This window comes from Lithobates pipiens, unplaced genomic scaffold (genome assembly GCF_037356315.1).
Source record: "Lithobates pipiens isolate NorthernLeopardFrog02 unplaced genomic scaffold, aLitPip1_a1.2 Scaffold_16, whole genome shotgun sequence".
NCBI classification, from domain to species: domain Eukaryota; kingdom Metazoa; phylum Chordata; class Amphibia; order Anura; family Ranidae; genus Lithobates; species Lithobates pipiens.
The window spans coordinates 566,904,485-566,924,384 of record NW_027507748.1 but is presented as its reverse complement, the minus strand read 5'-3'; the positions used below and the strand labels follow the sequence as shown (position 1 = coordinate 566,924,384).

The following is a 19,900-nucleotide window of genomic DNA, read 5'->3' as shown; positions in this document are numbered from 1 at the left end:
TTTACCTAGGGTATTGTTTGTTATATTGGTAAGGGGCACCCAGCATCAACTCCCAGTGGAACACCCATAAGGCCCGGTTTACACTGGTAGGACACGAATGTCCTACATCAGTCCTACTTCCATATGACTTGAATGAATAGGATACGACTTTGCTCCAACTTGTCCGTTGATCAATCAAAACAATTCCAGTGTGACATCAATTCCTTTTCCTGCTGCTGTAATCACCAAGTCGGATGGTTAGGACGAGGATCCGACTTTGATCCGACTTCAGTGATATTGATTGGTCTGAAGTAGGACCAAAGTAGTGCAGGAACCTTTTTCAAAGTTGGAATTTTATCGGACCAGTTAACCATTTAAGGACCGAGCCTGTTTTTCAGACTCTGATTACAAGTTAAAAACAATTTTTTTTGCTAGAAAATTACTTAGAACCCCCAAACATTATACATGTTTTTCCTAACACTCTAGAGAATAAAATGGCGGTCATTGCAATACTTGCAAGACCGTATTTGTGCAGCAGTCTTACAATTGCCCTTTTTTTGGAAAAAAATTAAATTTTTAGAATTAAAAAAATAAGACATCAGTAATGTTAGCCTAATTATTTTTTTTTATATAGTGAAAGATAATGTTACGCCGAGTAAATGGATACCCAACATCTCACGCTTCAAAATTGCGCCCTCTCGTGGAATGGCGTCAAACTTTTACCCTTAAAAATCTCCATAGGCGACGTTTAAAATATTCTACAGGTTGCATGTTTTGAGTTACAGAGGAGATCTAGGGCTAGAATTATTGCTCTCGCTCTACCGATCACTGCGATACCTAACATATGTGGTTTGAACACCGTTTCCATATGCGGGTGCTGCTCACGTATGCATTCGCTTTTGCGCATGAGCTCGTCGGGACGTGGCACTTTAAAAAAAAAAATCTTATTTATTTTACTTTCTTTTATTGATTTTAAAACAGTTTTTTTTTAAAAAAATTGGGTCACTTTTATTCATATTACAAGGAATGTAAACATCCCTTGTAATAGAAAAAAGCATGACAGGTCCTCTTAAATATGAGATCTGGGGTCAAAAAGTCCTCAGATCTCATATTTGGACTTAAATGCAATAAAAAAAAAAAAAAAATTGTCATTTGAAAAAATGACAACAAAAAAATGTCCCTTTAGGACGTATGGGCGGAAGTGACGTTTTGATGTCGCTCCTGTCCTATGGTATGGAGATGGGTGGTGGCCATCTTCCCCTCACTCGTATCCATACCACGGAAGGAAAAGGACCGGATCACGGAGCCGGCGGTAGCGGCGGAGGGCATGGGAGAGTGGCGGAAGGAGGGGGTTGCCCCTCTCCCGCCACCTATAATGGTAATTTCGCTGCATATCCACCACATAGACCACCATTATCGTAAACAGAACTGCCCACTGAAAAGATGGATACCTCGGTTGTGGCAGCATCTGCTGCCGTTAACGAGATATCAGTCTTTAAAGTGCTGACGTATATATATATATATATATATATATACAGTATGCGTCGTTAAGTGGTTAAGACGGCTGTCATAGGGAACCATTGATTTGTACACGTCATACGACGTGAGCTCCCAAAGTCAGAGCGTATATCTCATCAGTGTGAACCTGGTCAAACCTGACTTCTGTTGAATAGTAACAGATCTTCCTTCAGACTCCCGCTTGTCGCTCCATCTCATCGCTGGCTGTCAGGGACCTTCCATCTAACGACCATCCCCAAGAGGTCATCCTAGTGGGGGATCTGACCTAATCAAACTGTACATGTTTCTGCTGCTACAGTTAAAGTAAACTCAAAAATGTTAATTTTAATAATCTATCTCTTTAAATATGTAAACTTCATTTTTTTTATCCAACATCCATTTTTACAGATTTTTCTATCAATACCTGGCTTAGTCTGCCAATTCACCTCCCTCCTGGTTGAAACCGACCACGCTAAGAAAGGAAGCATAGCTGTGGTCAGTTTGCATGCCCAGCCATCCTGTTCTGAGATACAGGCAGGCCATGCAAGTGCACAGCTTGCCTGCATCTTCCGTGGTCAATTTGGAGCCATGCCCCCCGTCCATCCCTCCTCTCTTGGTTGGTTTAAGTCTCCAGCCTTGCTGTTAACTGCACAGAGGAAGTGACGTATGTGGCTTCAGTTCCATTTCAATGGAAACACTTAGCCTTGTTGGCATACGTCACTTCCAGAAGCGGCGCTCGCTCTTCCAAAACAGTCACGCCCCCTGGCCTGTCCTGATGCAGAACAGCGATCATGTGACCACTGTAACAACATTGAAAAGGTATCTAAAAGGAAGTTTTTTTTATACTTCCAAAACATGGATCGTAAATATATACAAAATAACTGATCGGACTATTCATTTTCAGGGCTTTGCCTTTACAAACATTTTAAAGGCAATGGGTACATCTTACCAGTACTAGTAGAAATGTTTTAGGCTAAGACCCTCTTTAACTCTTTAGAATTGATACTTTATCAGTCATGTTTAATATTATCTACGTTATATATATAAAAAAAAATAATATGGCCAACTAATGCCTTAAGCAATCAGTAAATGTCTGTTAACGAAGTGGGTACATTTTAATGTCTGTACAAATTGTCTATTATTTAGGAGGTCATTTATTTCAAGGTGTCAGGTTTATTACACCAGATCAGTGTTTACACACTCACCTTTTTCTTTATGCCTGCTTTTATAGTGTCCATGTGGGCTGACATTGCAGTCTGTGTGAAATGAGCTGATCATATACTTCAGAATCTGAAGAGAATTCTAATGCAATAATTGTCTATATTGTTTAAATCAGTGAAAATGTGACATTTTATATATATATATATATATATATATATATATATATATATATCCTTTACAAGCACATGAACTTTAATCATGTCTTAGTCCGTAGGGTTCAATATTAAGTTGTCCCATCCTTTGCAGCTATAACACCTTCAACTCTTCTGGGAAGGCTGTCCACAAGGTTTATGAGTGTGTCTATGGGAATATTTGACCATTCTTCCAGAAGCCCATTTGTGAGGTCAGGCACTGATGTGAACGAGAAGGCCTGGCTCGCAGTCTCCGCTCTAATTCACCCTAAAGGTGTTCTATCGGGTTGAGGTCAGGACTCTGTGAATTTTGCCCTATTCACAAAGAACTAATGTCCCGGCAGTTTTGCTGGATGAAGAGCTCTGCGTTTTTTTTTTAGAAATACCCCCTTAAGAGTTTGTGTCCATACTTAATTATCCAGAGTCAAAGTAAGAACCTGTTTTATCTACCATTACTTATCATATTAAAATATATATTTTAAGAGTATCTGTTATGGAGTTAAGATTTGCATTCACAGGAACACAGCTTTCTTATTCCATAGAACCCAGTGAGATCAGTGCAGGATGGGGATGGGTGTGATGGATGCCGCACTGGTGTTACTAATTCCTCTGGAACAGGGTGACTATTAGATTGGTTGTGTGTAATTGACAGGTACTCTTCAATCTCAAAAGCCCCATACACACTATCAGATTTTCTGCTGATTTTTGTCTTCAGATTTACCAAAACCATGTATTGCAAGGGCCTGCCTGATTGCATACAAATTGAATATCTTAAGGTTTGAGCTCATATTATATGGTTTTGGTAAATCTGAAGACAAAAATCAGCAGAAAATCTGATAGTGTGTATGGGGCTTAAGTTGTCGGTGCAGATCTTGGTTCTAGTATTAGTGGTGCTGTAATATTTCCAATATTTGAACTGTTATAGTCCCTGCATAATGTCCTTAATAAAGAAATGTTGGTACAATACATACCTGTTCTGATCATAAATACAATGAAGTACTAGTATGTGGTCACAGTGATACCACGTAATTCTTGATATTCCAGGCTCCTTTTTCCAGAAAATGTCTTTCCATCCAGACATACTGTACTAGGTTTCTATCAACTGATGTTAATTTATTGTATTTTTTCTTTGTGATCTCACAGTGTTTTGTAACATATTGTAAATTCCTCTTCTGTCTGAATATTACTACCCCATGGGTTATCAATGTGCCTTATACAAATGAAAGGAACTTTTGTGTACAGAAGGTCTGGTTGAATGTTTTTCAATAAAAGTGACCCCAAGGAAGATATTGGTTTGTGTTTTTATTCGAGAAAATATACAAAGAACAATATGCAGAACATGGGTTAAAATCTCATTTATTATTCAGCGTATCTTATATAAAGCAGCACTGGACAGGCTCACAGAATGCACTCACTATCTGCTCTCACATAGTAGTATATAGAGTTAGCAGAGGCTGTTGTCAAGATTACTGAAAATATATGAACGGTGTGCTCCAATCTAACCCAATGGTTCTCAACCCTGTCCTCAAGTACCCCCAACAGGCCATGTCTGCAGGTTTTCTTTGATTTAAAGCACCTGTGACAGCTATTTTATCTAAGAGAAATAAAAAAAAGAACATGGCCTGTTGAGGACAGGGTTGAGATCCACTACTCTAACCAATATCCTGCAGTAGAAGGCACTTGACCATCTTTACATCTACAGACAAATCCCATCTTCTTCAATGACAATTATTTTACAGTTAGGGACTCACCCACAGTAACTTTTTTTTGCAGATCACAATACTTCTTCTGAGATTTACACAGTGGGAGATTTACTAAAACTGGTGCACACAGAATCTGGTGAAGCTCTGCATAGAAACCAATCTACTTCCAGGTTTTATTTTATTTTTTATTTTTTACGCTTTACCGTAGTTTTAGCGGCGCTAGTCGGCCGCTAGCGTCCGAAAATGAGTTAAATCCGCTCGCAAAACGTCGCTACAGCAGCGTTTTGCAGGCAGTATAGCAGCGCTGCCCCATTGATTTCAATGGGGAGGAGCAGCGAGCTCACCGCTCCTTCACCACTCCAAAGAAGCTGCTGGCAGGACATTTTCTGATGCCCTACTAGCGCATCGCTCCAGTGTGAAATCCCTCAGGCTTTCACACTGGAGTGAATGGAGCAGCCGTTTTAGGGCGGTTTGCAGGTGCTATTTTTAACGCTATAGCGCCTGTAAAACGCCCCCAGTGTGAAAGGGGTCAAAAAGTTAGAAGATTGATTACTATGCACAGCTGCACCAGTTTTAGTAAATCTTCCCCAGTGCATGAATTGTTCCTTTCAGGCTGGGTTCACACTTGTGCGATCACAGATATCACATGTAATTCGCACTGCATTGCTGTGCAGATCACATGCGATATCTGTGCGATGCAAATTCAGCCATAAAAACAACTGTTTTAAATCGTACCGCATTTGCACCAAAATGGTCCACACTGGAATCGGATTGCATGGGTGTTCCCACCTGTGCGATCAGATTCCTGCACCATTTCACAGTTCGCACTGCAATCCGTGACCCGATCTGTGGGTGTCATTAACACCTGCACCGGTTCACAGATGTCAGTGTGAACTGTCGGGGATTCAGGTGCGATGCAGGAGTCGGCACAGGAATCGCGCTGGTTCCCGCCTTCACCTTTTGAAACATGTTACACCCATATTCAGGGTGTAACATGTTACAAATCCACCAGCCCCTGAACCTCCCTGGCTCCCCGATGTGACAGGAGGCCGGCGATCTTCATTCCCAGCTCTCTATCACACTCCACCCACCTGGCCACGTCACTCGTTCACAGATTTCTGTGAATATAAAACTACAAGGAGATTTTCACTCACTTCCTGTTGCGTCTCTGGGACAGGAAGTGGAAACAAATCTCCCCAAAACAATGGGACAGAAAGTGAAAGCAATTTTCCCCAACGGGATGGGATTGGAAGTGAAAGCAAATCTCCCCAATGGTACACAGACAGCAAAACATAATCAGGGGTTGCAACCATTCCCTACTCTATCCGAACCCAAATAAAGAGTTTTGGTTACATAGATTTAAATGTGTTATTCTATAATACTAACACATAGATTTGTCGCTGTACAATACAAGCATGTTTGGAGGATATGGATGGAGGTCAACAAAAGAAAACAGTGCATGTGATGTGATACACAGACAGCAAAAATAATCTGGCAGGGGTTGTAACCATCCCCTATTCTATCCAAACTCAATTAAAAAGTTTTGGTTACATATACTTGATTGTATTATTCTATTATACTGACACGTAGATTTGACACTGTACAATACAAGCACTTTGGAGGATATGAATGGTGGTCAACACACGAAAACGGTGCAAGTTCCCGACAAATAAACACCATTTTACACATCTACAATAACTAGCGTGTATTGTATACAGTATGCGACTTTTATTAAATTCAGCTATCAGTAACAATATAGCTGCTGCAGCTCACTGGCACTTGTTTACAATACTAATTATATTATCTATAAGTAACATTTTCTAAGAAAATATAAAAAGGTTTTTCTAACATTTCCTATTAAAACACAGCCCATGTACAATACATGACGATAACATGACAGAAGCAGAAAAAAAAAGAACACCTATTAGGCCTCATTCACACTAGCAATGATATACATGTCTTTCTAAACACATATGAATGCATGCAAGTTGAAATTGTATAATTCTCATTGATATTTACTAAAGAAAAATACACTTTGCACTGCAATTACACTTGAAAGTGCACTTGGAAGTAAAGTCGCTTTAGATCCGAGGGGGCCATGCAAGGAAAATAAAAAACAGCATTTTAGCTTACACATGATTGGATGATAAAATCAGCAGAGCTTCCCCTCATTTCAGATCTACCCCTTAGCTTTAGAGCGACTGCAATTCCAAGTGCAAAGTGTAGTTACCTTTAGTAAATAACGCCCATTGCGTGTTTAAGTGAATTTTGTTTAGCTGCCTTTAGTAAAATTTGAATTCTAGCTGTCCAGGCACAGATTAGATACTCTCAACTTGACTAAACACATGTACACATAAGAACATCTAAACGCAGCAGAACTTGATTTGGTAGGCATAACGTTTTTATACTTCCCTGATCATTTCTCCTGCGTTTAAAAATACACCAAACACATGGGGGTAGTGTGAATGTAGCCTTAGTAACAGTGCTGGTAGAAAAGTACACAAAATTGCCTTTTTTTTATGAAAGAAACATAGAAACTGTGTTTTTTTTAGTTTTGTAAAGCACAGAAAGTACTCATGTTAAAGAGGAGCTCCAGACTCCTTAGGAAAAAATTTAAATTTAGCAGTTACAAATACTGTAACTGCTGACTTTTAATATTAGGACACTTACCTGTCCACGAATCCAGCGGTCGTCTTCACCCGAGCCGATTTTCCAATTGTCTCTCGGGTGCTGCCGCCGCCATCTCAGTTAAGGGAATCCGGCAGTTAAGCCTTGCGGCTTCACCTACTGTGCATGCGTGCTACGCTTTGTGGATGGGGGAAGGAGGGTGGAACTTCTGGATGAGTTTGCCGCAGAGAAGTCACCCGGAAGTGGGAGGAGGTACCTGACAAAATCAGGTAACCCCCCCCCCCCCCGAAAGGTGCCAAATGTGGTAGGGGAGCAAATAAGCGGAGCTTCCCCTTTTGGGTGGAGCTCCGCTTTACATCTGGGTGCCTCCTATGAGGTATACTGATTCAAAGCATAGACTGCACAGTGGTGGCATACCTTAGACACTTGTGCACAAGAGGGGGGTAGCCTATAAGTCAAAGGTGCCTGTGTTGTGGGGGGGTGGCTGTCAGGCTGGTCATTACGCACCTATGATGCCATATCAGTTTGGATACGAGAAAACAATACTTTATTACATATCACTTACATGTGGGGTAACCCGTGTAATGCTCCAGTGGCCGGGCGGTATGCAATGACAGCTCTCTTTAGACTAGCAAAGCCGACAACAGCTGCAGGGCATCAAAAGGGTGATGAATGAGCTCGTAGGGTGTCCCCGCTCACTCCCGGCAGCTGACAGGAGGTAGTGACAGGTGCTGTGTATGACAGGTAGGCAGGCCAAAACGCGTTTCCGAGCCCCCGCCTCCGTCAGCCCATCAGCTGACAGAACAGGCTATGGCCCACTCACCTGTTGTTTACAGCACCTGTCACTACTTCCTGTCAGCTGCCGGGAGCAAGGGTGGCGGCGCTGCCAAGTTTGTTCACCAGTTTGATGACCCTGATGTGTTTATATGTAGGCGATTTGTAATAAAGTATTGTTTTCTCGTAATCACAATTTCCCAAATCTTGGCAAGGAGATGCTGGAGCCCGTGTTTGTCCTTGTCTCGTCCCACATCCTCTACTGTTCATCGATCCAGTGTTGTGTCTCTTATGGACTTGTTATCATTATTGCCTGACCTTGACTTGGTTTCCACTGTTGTGTTGAGCACTGACACTGCTTGTATATTACAAACCGCCTTAGTTTTAGGCCGCGTACACACGGGTGGATTGTCTGCCCAACTAAGTTCGTCAGACAATCCGACAGACAGTCCGTTCAAAATTTGAATGAACGGACTTGACCACACACGATGACCAGACAGTCCGCTGAAAGCGTGCGTGATGACGTGTACAGCACGTACGATGGGACTAGAAAAACGACGTCCAATACACTGCAATGCAACCTTCGGCCGTGTAAATCCTTTCTGAGCATGCGCCATACTTAGTCCGTCCAACTTGCCTACACACGAGCGGACTGTTCGCTGAAACCAAGTTTGGACGGACAAAACCAAGTTTGAACGGACAAAATTACGGAAATTCCGTAAGACTTTGTTCGTCAGACAGTCCGCTGAAAAAGTCCGCTGAAAAAGTCCACTGAAGCCCACACACGAGCGGATTGTCCGCTGAAACACGGTTCAGCGGACTAAGTTGGACAGACAATCCGCCCGTGTGTACGCGGCCTTACTATGCACTTATGACCCAACCTGAGTACAGACCCCACACCAGGCCTTCACCTTGCATATGCTACTAGTCTCTTATACTATTATCTTAAACAAAAGATACATGCTTATGATTAAATGTTGGCAGCATCGGCTACCTGGTCCAGGAAAACCAATTTGATTCAAACTTTAATAAACTAGCTTTATTTAATTTGTTCATGTCATAACAAAATAGGTTTCCTAGAGTAAAACAAATTCAGGATTTTTCTTTAATTTTCAAATTTTTGCTGGTAAAATTAGATCAGGAATCTCATTAGCTACCATGAGCATCTCTGACATTTGCTACTAGGCTACACAAATTATAATGCAGTAAATACTGACAATTCGCAGCACCTACAGGTTCAATCGGACAAGCAGGCAGACAGTGCTTTAGCAAAATTTCGCTTAGTTTGAAGTAGAGCTGCACGATTCTGGCCAAAATGAGAATCGCAATTTTTTTTTGCTTAGAATAAAAAGATCACGATTCTCATGGTGAAAAATCTTTCAGATTATACAAAAAAATTGGGCTAACTTTACTGGTTAGTTTTTGCATTTGAACGACTGCTGCAAAAATACAGTGTGACATAAAATATTGCAACAAAAGGTTTAGTGTTTAAGTGGTTAAACTGTCCCTCATTTTCACACCAAAGTGTATTCCTTTGATCTAAAGGACAAATTGTTACAATGTTTATACTTAAGTTCCACTGCTAAAGAATGTTGTGATTCTTGGCAGACTGAACTTTATTTTTTTTCCTCTCTTTTGATGGCTGTCTGCTTCAGCAGAGCAGAGAGAATTCTCTGCATAGAAAGAATCAGGAAATACTTTGTCAAGATCGCAAGGGGAAAAAAAAATGTGATAGCAATTCTTAATAATAAATCGTGCAGCTCTATTTTGAGGGGTTTTCCATTCAAAAAGGCAACAACAATAAAAATGGTAATACAACACCAGGATCACCTGAATAATTTGATCATGGAACGCCAGCATCTATCCTACCATTGGTGTTGACCTGCAAATACTAACACATTAGAATAACTGGGTAAATAATTAACAGGTAATGTGAAATGTTGCATTAAATTCAACAATATGGTCATGTTTGGCAACGATTTCTGTTAGGCGTGTGTACAGAAAATTCAGTCTTGTGTGAGTTGACTGATCATATAGAAATCTACTTTATAATAGTGTTTTACAAAGTTTGGTGACAGTGAGATACTGTAATAAAACACTCTGTTACACCACAATCCTAGTATTAACAAATATGGGAGGAGTACAGGATTCTAAACTAAAACATGCTGCTAATAGTATTGTGTGGGTTTTATTAGGTGGGAGCCAGACGGGTTTATGGACGGAAGTTGTGTTGTGTCTACAGGACTTCTCAGTCATCGGGACCATGAAAACGAGGCCTGATATATTCTTTGTACATGGAATATAATACACCTAAACCAGAAAGGAAAAGAAAATGAGATAAAAAATAATACATAACACATCCTGATGCTTTACACTATTTCCTATGAACCAATATGGGTTCTTCCCTTATATTTATAAAGACACTTCCAGGTCTCTCTATTGGGAGTCCAGTAGCACAAATACCGCCGGCTACAATTTTCTACATTTGTTGATTCCCACATACTCTATTTGTTATTCACTTTAGCTGTTAACCTTGCCAAACCTGAGATCTCGCTACTCAGTCCTGTATTAATGATCTGTGACCACCATGCTATCACATGCTATGTCATTTTTCCATGTTCAGTGAAACCTGTATAGCTTTGTTGTATCTATTGGTTTTTACTTGATTCTCCAAATAAAGAATTAAAACAAAAAATGAATGCAGTTAATATAACCAACCCTTGGTTTATCAGGGCCATTCATTGAGAACAGGGAACAGTTCAGAGATGGCAGATAACACGGCTATCTTCCCAATCTGATTACCCATCAGGGCACAACGTTGGCTGACCACTGGACAGGAGAGAGAACTTACCAAAAGTCATGGCACCGACAACAAATCCTTGTGCGCCAACTCTCATGTGAATGAGATGCACAGACATCTTCTGGTCCCCGCGGCTACGCAGCCTGTAGAGACCATAGGCCACCACTCCCAAGAAACCAGCCACTCCTACAAGTGAAAATAAAATGTTTTTCAGTTTCACGTTTAAATCCAAGCTTCAGTGAAAATGTAGTTTATTAGTACATAAAATTCTTAACTTGTAAATAATCCGTACAAAACAATACCACATATCAATAAACACGAGTCCCCCCTTGAAATTTAAAGTGTGACCAACCACATAACATTCCTGCAACAAGGGGTTAGGGGGTGGGGAACTTGTTGTTGACTTCTGACCAACAGTGGAATTTTCCTGTGGGGAGGGGGCTTTATATAGAGAGCCCCCTTTCTAGAACACTCCAGCTGATCATATGACCCTCTGGGAATTTCCCCGGAGGTCATGTGACATTCCGGGAAATTCCCCAATGTTACATGACCCCGTTTCTTCCTGCCTAAGAATTAAATACATGTTTCTTAAAGTGACCCCCCTTTTTTTTTTAAATATAACAATCAAATTGGAAGTGGGGCGGTCACACGCCCATGCTGTTCAGGCTCAAATACTTAAAGTGGAAGTCCACTCAAAAATGTTCTATTATTTATATGTAAAACATCTTTATCTTTAACATTATTTATTTTCTGTATAGCTGATTGCCAAGCTTAGAAAGTCTAATCAAAGCCAGACAATCAGCTTCTTCTTGTTCTTCAGGGACAACCTTACTTCCTTATTTCTGAATTCTGCATGGAGGCCTCTCACTTCCTGAAAACGTTGTCCTCTTCTACACGCCCCCATCCCTCCTCTCCTCCTCAGATAGACACGCCTAGACCTGCCCAGCCCTGCCCCCATCCCTCCTCTCCTTCTCAGATAGCCACACCCAGACCCCATCCCTCCTCTCCCACTCAGATAGACACGCCTAGACCTGCCCAGCCCCGTCCCATCCTTCCGCTCCTCAGATAGACACGCCTAGACCTGCCCAGCCATGCCCCATCCCTCCTCTTTTCAGATAGACACGCCTAGACCTGCCCAGCCCCGCCCCATCCCTCCTCTCCTTTTCAGATAGACACACCTAGACCTGCCCAGCCCCACTCCATCCCTCCTTCTCAGATCTCCTTTGTCTTCATAGCCTAGTTTTGGGCTTGTTCACACTTGCTAAATTACTGACGCTCAACAAACGCTCCTATAGTGTTTGTAAAGCGTTAGTATAGGTGTCAATGAGCTTTAGAATGCCCTATGCGCGGTTTTGTAGCATTTCATGAGCGTTAAAACTGCTCCACAATGGAAAGTGACAGATTTTAACACTCTGAATCTGCCCCAACACCGTGCTGAAAACGCCTGCCAAGCGTTTGTAGAGCGTTACCATAGAATTGAATGGGAGGCGTTGAAAAGCTTCGATTCATGTTTTTGTAATGTGAAAAGCACAATGTACTGTCTATTGAATCTTGTGCATAGGTGTTTCAGGGGCGTTTTTAACGCCCGTCAAATGCCTGCTCTTAGGCCAGTGTAAACTCAGCCTTTGGATAGCAGTTTCTTCTGAGAGAGAGGGGGGAGGGGTAGGCTTCGGAAGTATGTTCTATTTGTTAGAAACTGTAATATAGATCACAATGCAACATGCTGTAGATTTTCTACAGTGTAGAACCATATGGTTTTCTGCATGGCACTGTGTGTATGGTGTGGCACACGCCCAGCTGAGGGAGCTACATGTGAGTAATAAGTTTAAGGCTCCGTTTCCACTAGTGCGACTTGTCATGAGACTTTGGACACAAAGTCGCATGACAAATCACAGCCCATTGATTTTAATGGCAAACGCTCCCATCTATGCGACTTTGAAAAGGTGCCTGCACTACTTTGATACACAGTGTAAAGTTGGATCAAAGTCACACTCGAAATCACACAGCTTTGGAGTGCAGCTTTGATACAACTTTATACTCTCTGGATCAAAGTTGCATCAAAATTTGCATCAAAGCATTGCAGGTACCTTTTCATAATTGCTGATTTTCAAAGTTGCATAGATGGGAACGGGTACCATTGAAATCAATGGGCTGTGACTTGTCATGGAACTTTATGTTTCCAATGTCACATGACAATTCATACTAGTGGAAACGGTGCCTTAGTCTACGTTTCCACTATTGCGACCCCAAAGTTGCACTATTTAGAGTGTGACTTTCATCCAACTTTACACTCTCTGGATCAAAGTTGCATCAAAGCATTGCCGGTACCTTTTCAAAGTCGCTGATTTTCAAAGTTGCAACGAGTGCCATTGAAATCAATGGGCTGTCCGAAGTCACATGACAAGTCGCACCAGTGGAAACAGAGCCTTAATGTGGTTGGCTGTACTATCATTGTAGACTGTGAGCTGAGACCCCAGAGCATGTCCAGCTACACTAACAGTCCGCCCCTCCCCCTCAATGTCCAGCTCCCTTCTCCTGTACACAGCTATACTGTAAATGTGCACCTCCCCCCCCTGTGTGGAGTGTGGATGGGGCCTTTTTATTTCTTCATTCTCTCATGAATTAGGATGTACAATGAGAGAACACTGGGCAGAACCTATGATCAGCTCCTCCCATCCTGTATACGCCCACTGGCTACACAGGAACAGTGTCCCTCCCAGGAAGTGATTCAGTAACCACACCCACTGGCTGATTTTAGTCTCAGAAAGAAGTAGAATTGAAGTCATGTGACAACACTGGAGACTGCAAAATAAAGGTAGAAAAACTGGGATTTTTTCATTTTGAGACATAAGGCTGAATGAACTTAGCTCACATTAATGATTGCAGGGGAGAATATAAGTTTTAGGGTGGACTTCCACTTTAAGCCCTCTCAGTCCATTCTAATAATATTTCTGGCAATGCATTTTGTAATCTGCTGTCACTCAGCAGTCACCAACAGCTCCTATAATAACTTGATGTCACGTGGTGAGTAGACTGAAGCCATCTCTTTACTTGGCGTTCTCATACAGATAGCAAAGAAATTTTAATACATTCAACAGTGATAGCATTTAGTCAAATATATTTTAGTCACAGTCCAGTGTCCTCACCTGCCCTTTCTGTAATATGCTGCATGACAAATGAGGAGTGAACAATATCTATGCTTATAGTCCACAGCTCTGTGTAATCCGTTACCTTAAAAGAGAAGTTTGCCCCCCCTCCCCCCCAAAAAGAAATAGCTAGGTGGATGCAGCATTGAAGCATTAATCTGATCCCGCATTTGTCCCCCACCTTTTCTACACTGAGAAGTGAGCGATCAAAGACTGCTGATCGGTCAGTTCTCCCCTCCGCTCTGAGCAGAGTGGCGACTGTTGGTCACTGGCTCTCTGCTCTGCCCCCATCCCCAGTGTTCACTGGAGCGGCTGGCTCAGACCCTCACCAGCTCACTAAGAGGCCAAGTCACCTACTGGTTCAGCCTTTGTGGGTGGATCCCAATGGTAAAGTTGGAATTGAACCAGAGCCTGGACCGGCTATGTGGTGGCAGACATCAGCAGAATTTAGCCCGCTGTTGAATGAAAATGGGTCACAGGAGTGCAGAACAAACTGCATTCCTGTGATCCGTAGAAGTACAGCCAAAAAAGCTTTGGCCATACTTCTCCTTTAATGAGCATCCCCACATTGGTAAGGTTCAAAAATGCCCTCCATCTGTAATGTGTCCTATACATCACCCCCTTCATGTCCCATTACTACATTAGGATGAAAGACAAAGAGCCTGATTGGTTTGGAGTGCTGTTACTTTTGTTACAGATCTGGACAAAATAACTTTCAAACAAAATTAGTTGACTCAATGATGGCAAAAAAGAATGTTCAGTGGGCAGTATGTAGTGGCAAGGCAGCCAATAAGCATTATGTAGTGGCAGGGCGGTCAGTGGGCAGTATGTAGTAGCAAGGCAGTCAGTAAGCATTATGTAGTGGCAGGGTGGTCAGTGGGCAGTATGTAGTGGCATGGAATTCAGTTATCAGTATGAAGTAGCATGACAGTCAGTGAGCAGTATGTAGTAGCATGACAGTCAGTAACCAGTATAAAGTGGCAGGTCAGTGAGTATGTAGTAACATGCCAATCAATAAGCAGTATGTAGCGGCAAGATGGTCAGTGGGAAATATGTAGTGGCAGGGCAGTCGGTGAGCGGTATGTATTGACAGGGCAGTCAGTGAGCGGTATGTAGTGGCAGGGCAGTCAGTGAGTAGTATGTAGTGGCAGGGCAGTCAGTGAGTAGTATGTAGTAGCAAGGCAGTCAGTTAGCAGTATATAGTGGCAGGGCAGTCAGTGAGCAGTATGTAGTGGCAGGGCAGTCAGTGAGCAGTATGTATTGGCAGGGCAGTCAGTGAGCAGTATGTAGTGGCAAGGCAGTCAGTTAGCAGTATGTAGTGGCAGGGCAGTCAGTGGGCAGTATGTAGTGGCAGGAAATTCGGTGATCAGTGTGTAGTGGCAGGAAAGTTGGTGATCAGTGTGTAGTGGCAGGGCAGTCAGTGAGAAATATGTAGTAGCAGGGCAGTCAGTGAGCAGTATGTAGTGGGAGGGCAGTCAATAAGCAGTATGTAGCGGCAAGATGGTCAGTGGGAAATATGTAGTGGTAGGCCAGTTAGTGAGGAGTATGTAGTGGCAGGACAGTCGGTGATCAGTGTGTAGTGGCAGGGCAGTCAGTGAGCGGTATGTATTGGCATGGCATTCAGTGAGCAGTATGTAGTGGCAGGGCAGTCAGTGAGTAGTATGTAGTAGCAAGGCAGTCAGTTAGCAGTATGTAGTGGCAGGGCAGTCAGTGAGCAGTATTTAGTGGCAGGGCAGTCAGTGAGCAGTATGTATTGACAGGGCAGTCAGTGAGCAGTATGTAGTGGCAGGGCAGTCGGTGAGCGGTATGTATTGGCAGGGCAGTCAGTGAGCGGTATGTAGTGGCAGGGCAGTCAGTGAGCGGTATGTAGTGGCAGGGCAGTCAGTGAGTAGTATGTAGTGGCAGGGCAGTCAGTGAGTAGTATGTAGTAGCAAGGCAGTCAGTTAGCAGTATGTAGTGGCAGGGCAGTCAGTGAGCAGTATGTAGTGGCAGGGCAGTCAGTGAGCAGTATGTATTGGCAAGGCAGTCAGTCAGCAGTATGTAGTGGCAGGGCAGTCAGTGGGCAGTATGTAGTGGCAAGGCAGTCAGTTAGCAGTATGTAGTGGCAGGGCAGTCAGTGGGCAGTATGTAGTGGCAGGAAATTCGGTGATCAGTGTGTAGTGGCAGGAAAGTTGGTGATCAGTGTGTAGTGGCAGGGCAGTCAGTGAGAAATATGTAGTGGCAGGGCAGTCAGTGAGCAGTATGTAGTGGCAGGGCAGTCAATAAGCAGTATGTAGCGGCAAGATGGTCAGTGGGAAATATGTAGTGGTAGGCCAGTTAGTGAGGAGTATGTAGTGGCAGGACAGTCGGTGATCAGTGTGTAGTGGCAGGGCAGTCATTGAGCGGTATGTATTGGCAGGGCATTCAGTGAGCAGTATGTAGTGGCAGGGCAGTCAGTGAGTAGTATGTAGTAGCAAGGCAGTCAGTTAGCAGTATGTATTGGCAGGGCAGTCAGTGAGCAGTATGTAGTGGCAGGGCAGTCAGTGAGCAGTATGTAGTGGTAAGGCAGTCAGTTAGCAGTATGTAGTGGCAGGGCAGTCAGTGGGCAGTATGTAGTGGCAGGAAATTCGGTGATCAGTATTTAGTGGCAGGAAAATTGGTGATCAGTGTGTAGTGGCAGGGCAGTCAGTGAGAAATATGTAGTGGCAGGACAGTGAGTGAGTAGTATGTAGTGGCAGGGCAGTCAGTGAGCAGTATGTAGTGGCAGGAAAGTCGGTGATAAGTGTGTAGTGGCAGGTCAGTCATTCAGAAATATGTAGTGGCAGGGGGGTCAGTGAATCAGCCACTTACTGCACCACTAAAGATGAAAGACTTGTATGGCTGCCATCACTGCCCCCCTCCACCTTCAGCTGCTGGATCAGCCACAGCACCATAGCAATCACCTATGCAAGGAGGAAAGGAGATGGCCACATTTGTGATCCTCCTGAAGACGTGATAGGAAACGTATGTTGAGGCGTGCCCGGTTACGAGATTTTTTCTTACACTTCCAGTCCCTCTGGTTGTCCGCGGTGAGTGGTGGAGCGCACGCCAGTCCTCGCGCTGAGCGCGGAGCTTCTCAACCCTGCAGACACACTGATCAGCTTCAGTGCAGGGAGAAGGCACTTTTAAATGTAAGGAGCCATTTGGCTTTTGCTTTTATTATATTTTAAAATAAATGGGATTACACTATTCCAGATTTTTTTTGTATCCTTCTTACATACACTTCCTGGTACATCATCTGGAGGCGAGTCCAGGTTCCTATATGTTTTTTTCCATCAAACTGCAGTAAGCAATATCTTGCTAAGGCTACATTTGACCTTCTTTTAATTAATGAAGTCAACACCATCTGGTAAATAGACATCTACCTACAGAGCACTTTGGGTGCACAACATCAGTGAAGGTGGCTCATCTATACAGTGGAAGAAATATTTGTTGTTTCTCACATTGGACTTTTTGTTGTTATTTTTTTCAGCACATGTTGTGAACATATGGTTGTACATTTGTTTGTCATTAAGGTATTTCTCTGTGCACGTTTATTAACCACTTGCCGCTCGCCCTATTACAAATTGACGGCGGCAAAGTGGTTTCATTAGCCTAACCAGACGTCATATGACGTGATTAGGATAATGAGCCGCTGCGCGCCCCCAGGGGCGCGCATCGCGGCGATCGTTGTTGCGGGGTGTCAGTCTGACACCCGGCAACTACGATCTCGGTAAAGAGTCTCCGACGGAGACTCTTTACCATGTGATCAGCCGTGTCCAATCACGGCTGATCACAGTGTAAATGGGAAGAGCCGGTGATCGGCTTTCCCTCACTCGCGTCTGTCAGACGCGAGTAGAGGAGAGCCGATCGGCTGCTCCTCTGACAGGGGGGGTCTGTGCTGATCGATTATCAGCACAGCCCCCCCGAGGATGCCCACACTGGACCACCAGGGACACCACTAGACCACCAGGGAAAAGGTAATAAAAATCCATAATCCTCCCTAGACCACCAGGGTGCCAGTCAGCACAATGGGTGCCAATCAGTGCCCATAATGGATGCCAATCAGTGGCCACAATGGGCATCACTGATTGGCATGCATTATTGTTTGGCACTGATTGGCATCCATTACTATAACACCGATGCCGCCTATGAGTGCCCACCTGTGCCGCCTATGAGTGCCCACCTGTGCCGCCTGAGTGCCCACCTGTGCCGCCTATCCATGCCCACCTGTGCCGCCTATCCATGCCCACCTGTGCCGCCTATCCATGCCCACCTGTGCCGCCTATCCATGCCCATCCGTGCCGCCCATCCGTGCCAGCTATCAGTGCCAATTTGTGCCACCTATCAGTGTCCGTCCGTGTCGCCCGTCCGTGTCGCCCATCCGTGTCGCCCATCCGTGTCGCCCATCCGTGTCGCTCATCAGTGCCGCCTATCAGTGCCACTTCATTGGTGCCCATCAGTGCCACCTTATCAGTGCCCATCAGTGTAGCCCCATCAGTGCCCATCAATGAAGGAGAAAACATACTTATTTACAAAGTTTTGAAACTGAAACAAAAAAAAACTTTTTTTTTTCAAAATTTTCGGTATTTTTTTATTTGTAGCGCAAAAAATAAAAACCGTAGAGGTGATCAAATACCACCAAAAGAAAGCTCTATTTGTGGGAAAAAAATGATAAAAATTTCATTTGGGTACAGTGTAGCATGACCGCGCAATTGTCATTCAAAGTGCGACAGCGCTGAAAGCTCAAAATTGGTCTGGGCAGGAAGGTGTTTAAGTGCCCTGTATTGAAGTGGTTAATTAAGTGTACACAGTCTTTCACTGGATCTAACACAAGTGGCACTGTGAAGTGTCACTGTTATATAATAGTTTATTTTGGTATTCATGATTCTATTAATATATATTCACTATTTGATCATTAAGTATTAACCAGTAGATACATTCAATAATTTGTTTATCCAGCGCTCCCCATCACATCTGTTTTCACATTCCTGATCCAGCTCCCCACCTCCAGCTGATTGAGGAAAAGCTGGTGAATGCCCCCTGGCTTCTGGTTCCAGGATGCTTGGCACAGGGAGGATAAATCCGATCTGACCTCCAGGAAGAGTGAGCCACGGGCATCACCCACCCTCCCCTTCTCACCTGGCAAGAGAGCTGCACAAGAAGCTGACCCGCTCCTTAGCAACCAATGATGTCATCAGTTGGTAGAATGCAGGCAGGTGGCCCAGCACAAGGTGAAGGTTTGTTTTTGCAACCTGTGGCTCTCTGTAAAATAAGACCGGATTGGATCAAGCTAACTAAGCCCCCTGCCTGACTTTGGTGGTACACTTTTTAGCATTTTGCCAAGGCATTACTGAAGAGCTCAGATGGCACCCTGGTTGAGAAAGGCTGGTCTGAGGCTGTTAGTGGTGTACCCCCCAAGTGTCGGGACCCTTACTTTTAAACCCATTTATAAATTATATGGAATTTGGCATTTAAAGTACCATTTCAGTCTCTGCAGATGACACCAAGCTATGTAGTTGAATAACCTCCGATCAGGATGTCCCCAACTTACAAGCACTGTTTGATTGGGCAATTATGTGGCAAATGAGGTTTAAGGTTGATAAATGTAAAAGTTATGCCCTTGGGGGCAGATAAAGTTATGCATTTGCATCATAAATTCTACTACTTCATTACAGGTAAATGATGTGACTAAACCTGTAGGTTTTTACCTAAAATGCAGCTTTAATAATATCATGCAATGTCAAGCTGCAGTTTCAAAGTAAGACAAATACTTTCTTCCATTAACCACTTGCTTACTGGGCACTTAAACCCCCCTCAGTCCCAGACCAATTTTCAGCTTTCAGCGCTGATGCACTTTGAATGACAATTGCGCGGGCATACAACACTGTACCCAAATGAAATTTTTATCATTTTTTTCCCACAAATAGAGCTTTCTTTTGGTGGTATTTAGTTACAGCTAAACAAACAAAAAAAGATGCAAAAAAAAAAAAAATCATGTTTTAATAGTTTGTTATAAAATTT

At 43.4% G+C, this 19,900-nt stretch overlaps 1 protein-coding gene across 4 annotated transcripts in view; it reads right to left on the bottom strand.

The window, feature by feature from the left end:
• Positions 1-4,117: 4,117 nt before the first annotated feature.
• HIGD1C (HIG1 hypoxia inducible domain family member 1C) overlaps positions 4,118-19,900 on the bottom strand; it is a 45,012-nt gene continuing 29,229 nt past the window's right edge. For all 4 annotated transcript variants that reach the window (XM_077483669.1, XM_077483672.1, XM_077483671.1 and 1 more), the window contains exons 3-4: positions 10,785-10,919; positions 4,118-10,243 (exon numbers count right to left, since the gene is read on the bottom strand). In XM_077483669.1, the coding sequence (XP_077339795.1) occupies positions 10,182-10,243; positions 10,785-10,919 (197 nt within the window). In that variant the 3' untranslated portion in view covers positions 4,118-10,181. The remainder of the gene's footprint in view (positions 10,244-10,784; positions 10,920-19,900) is intronic.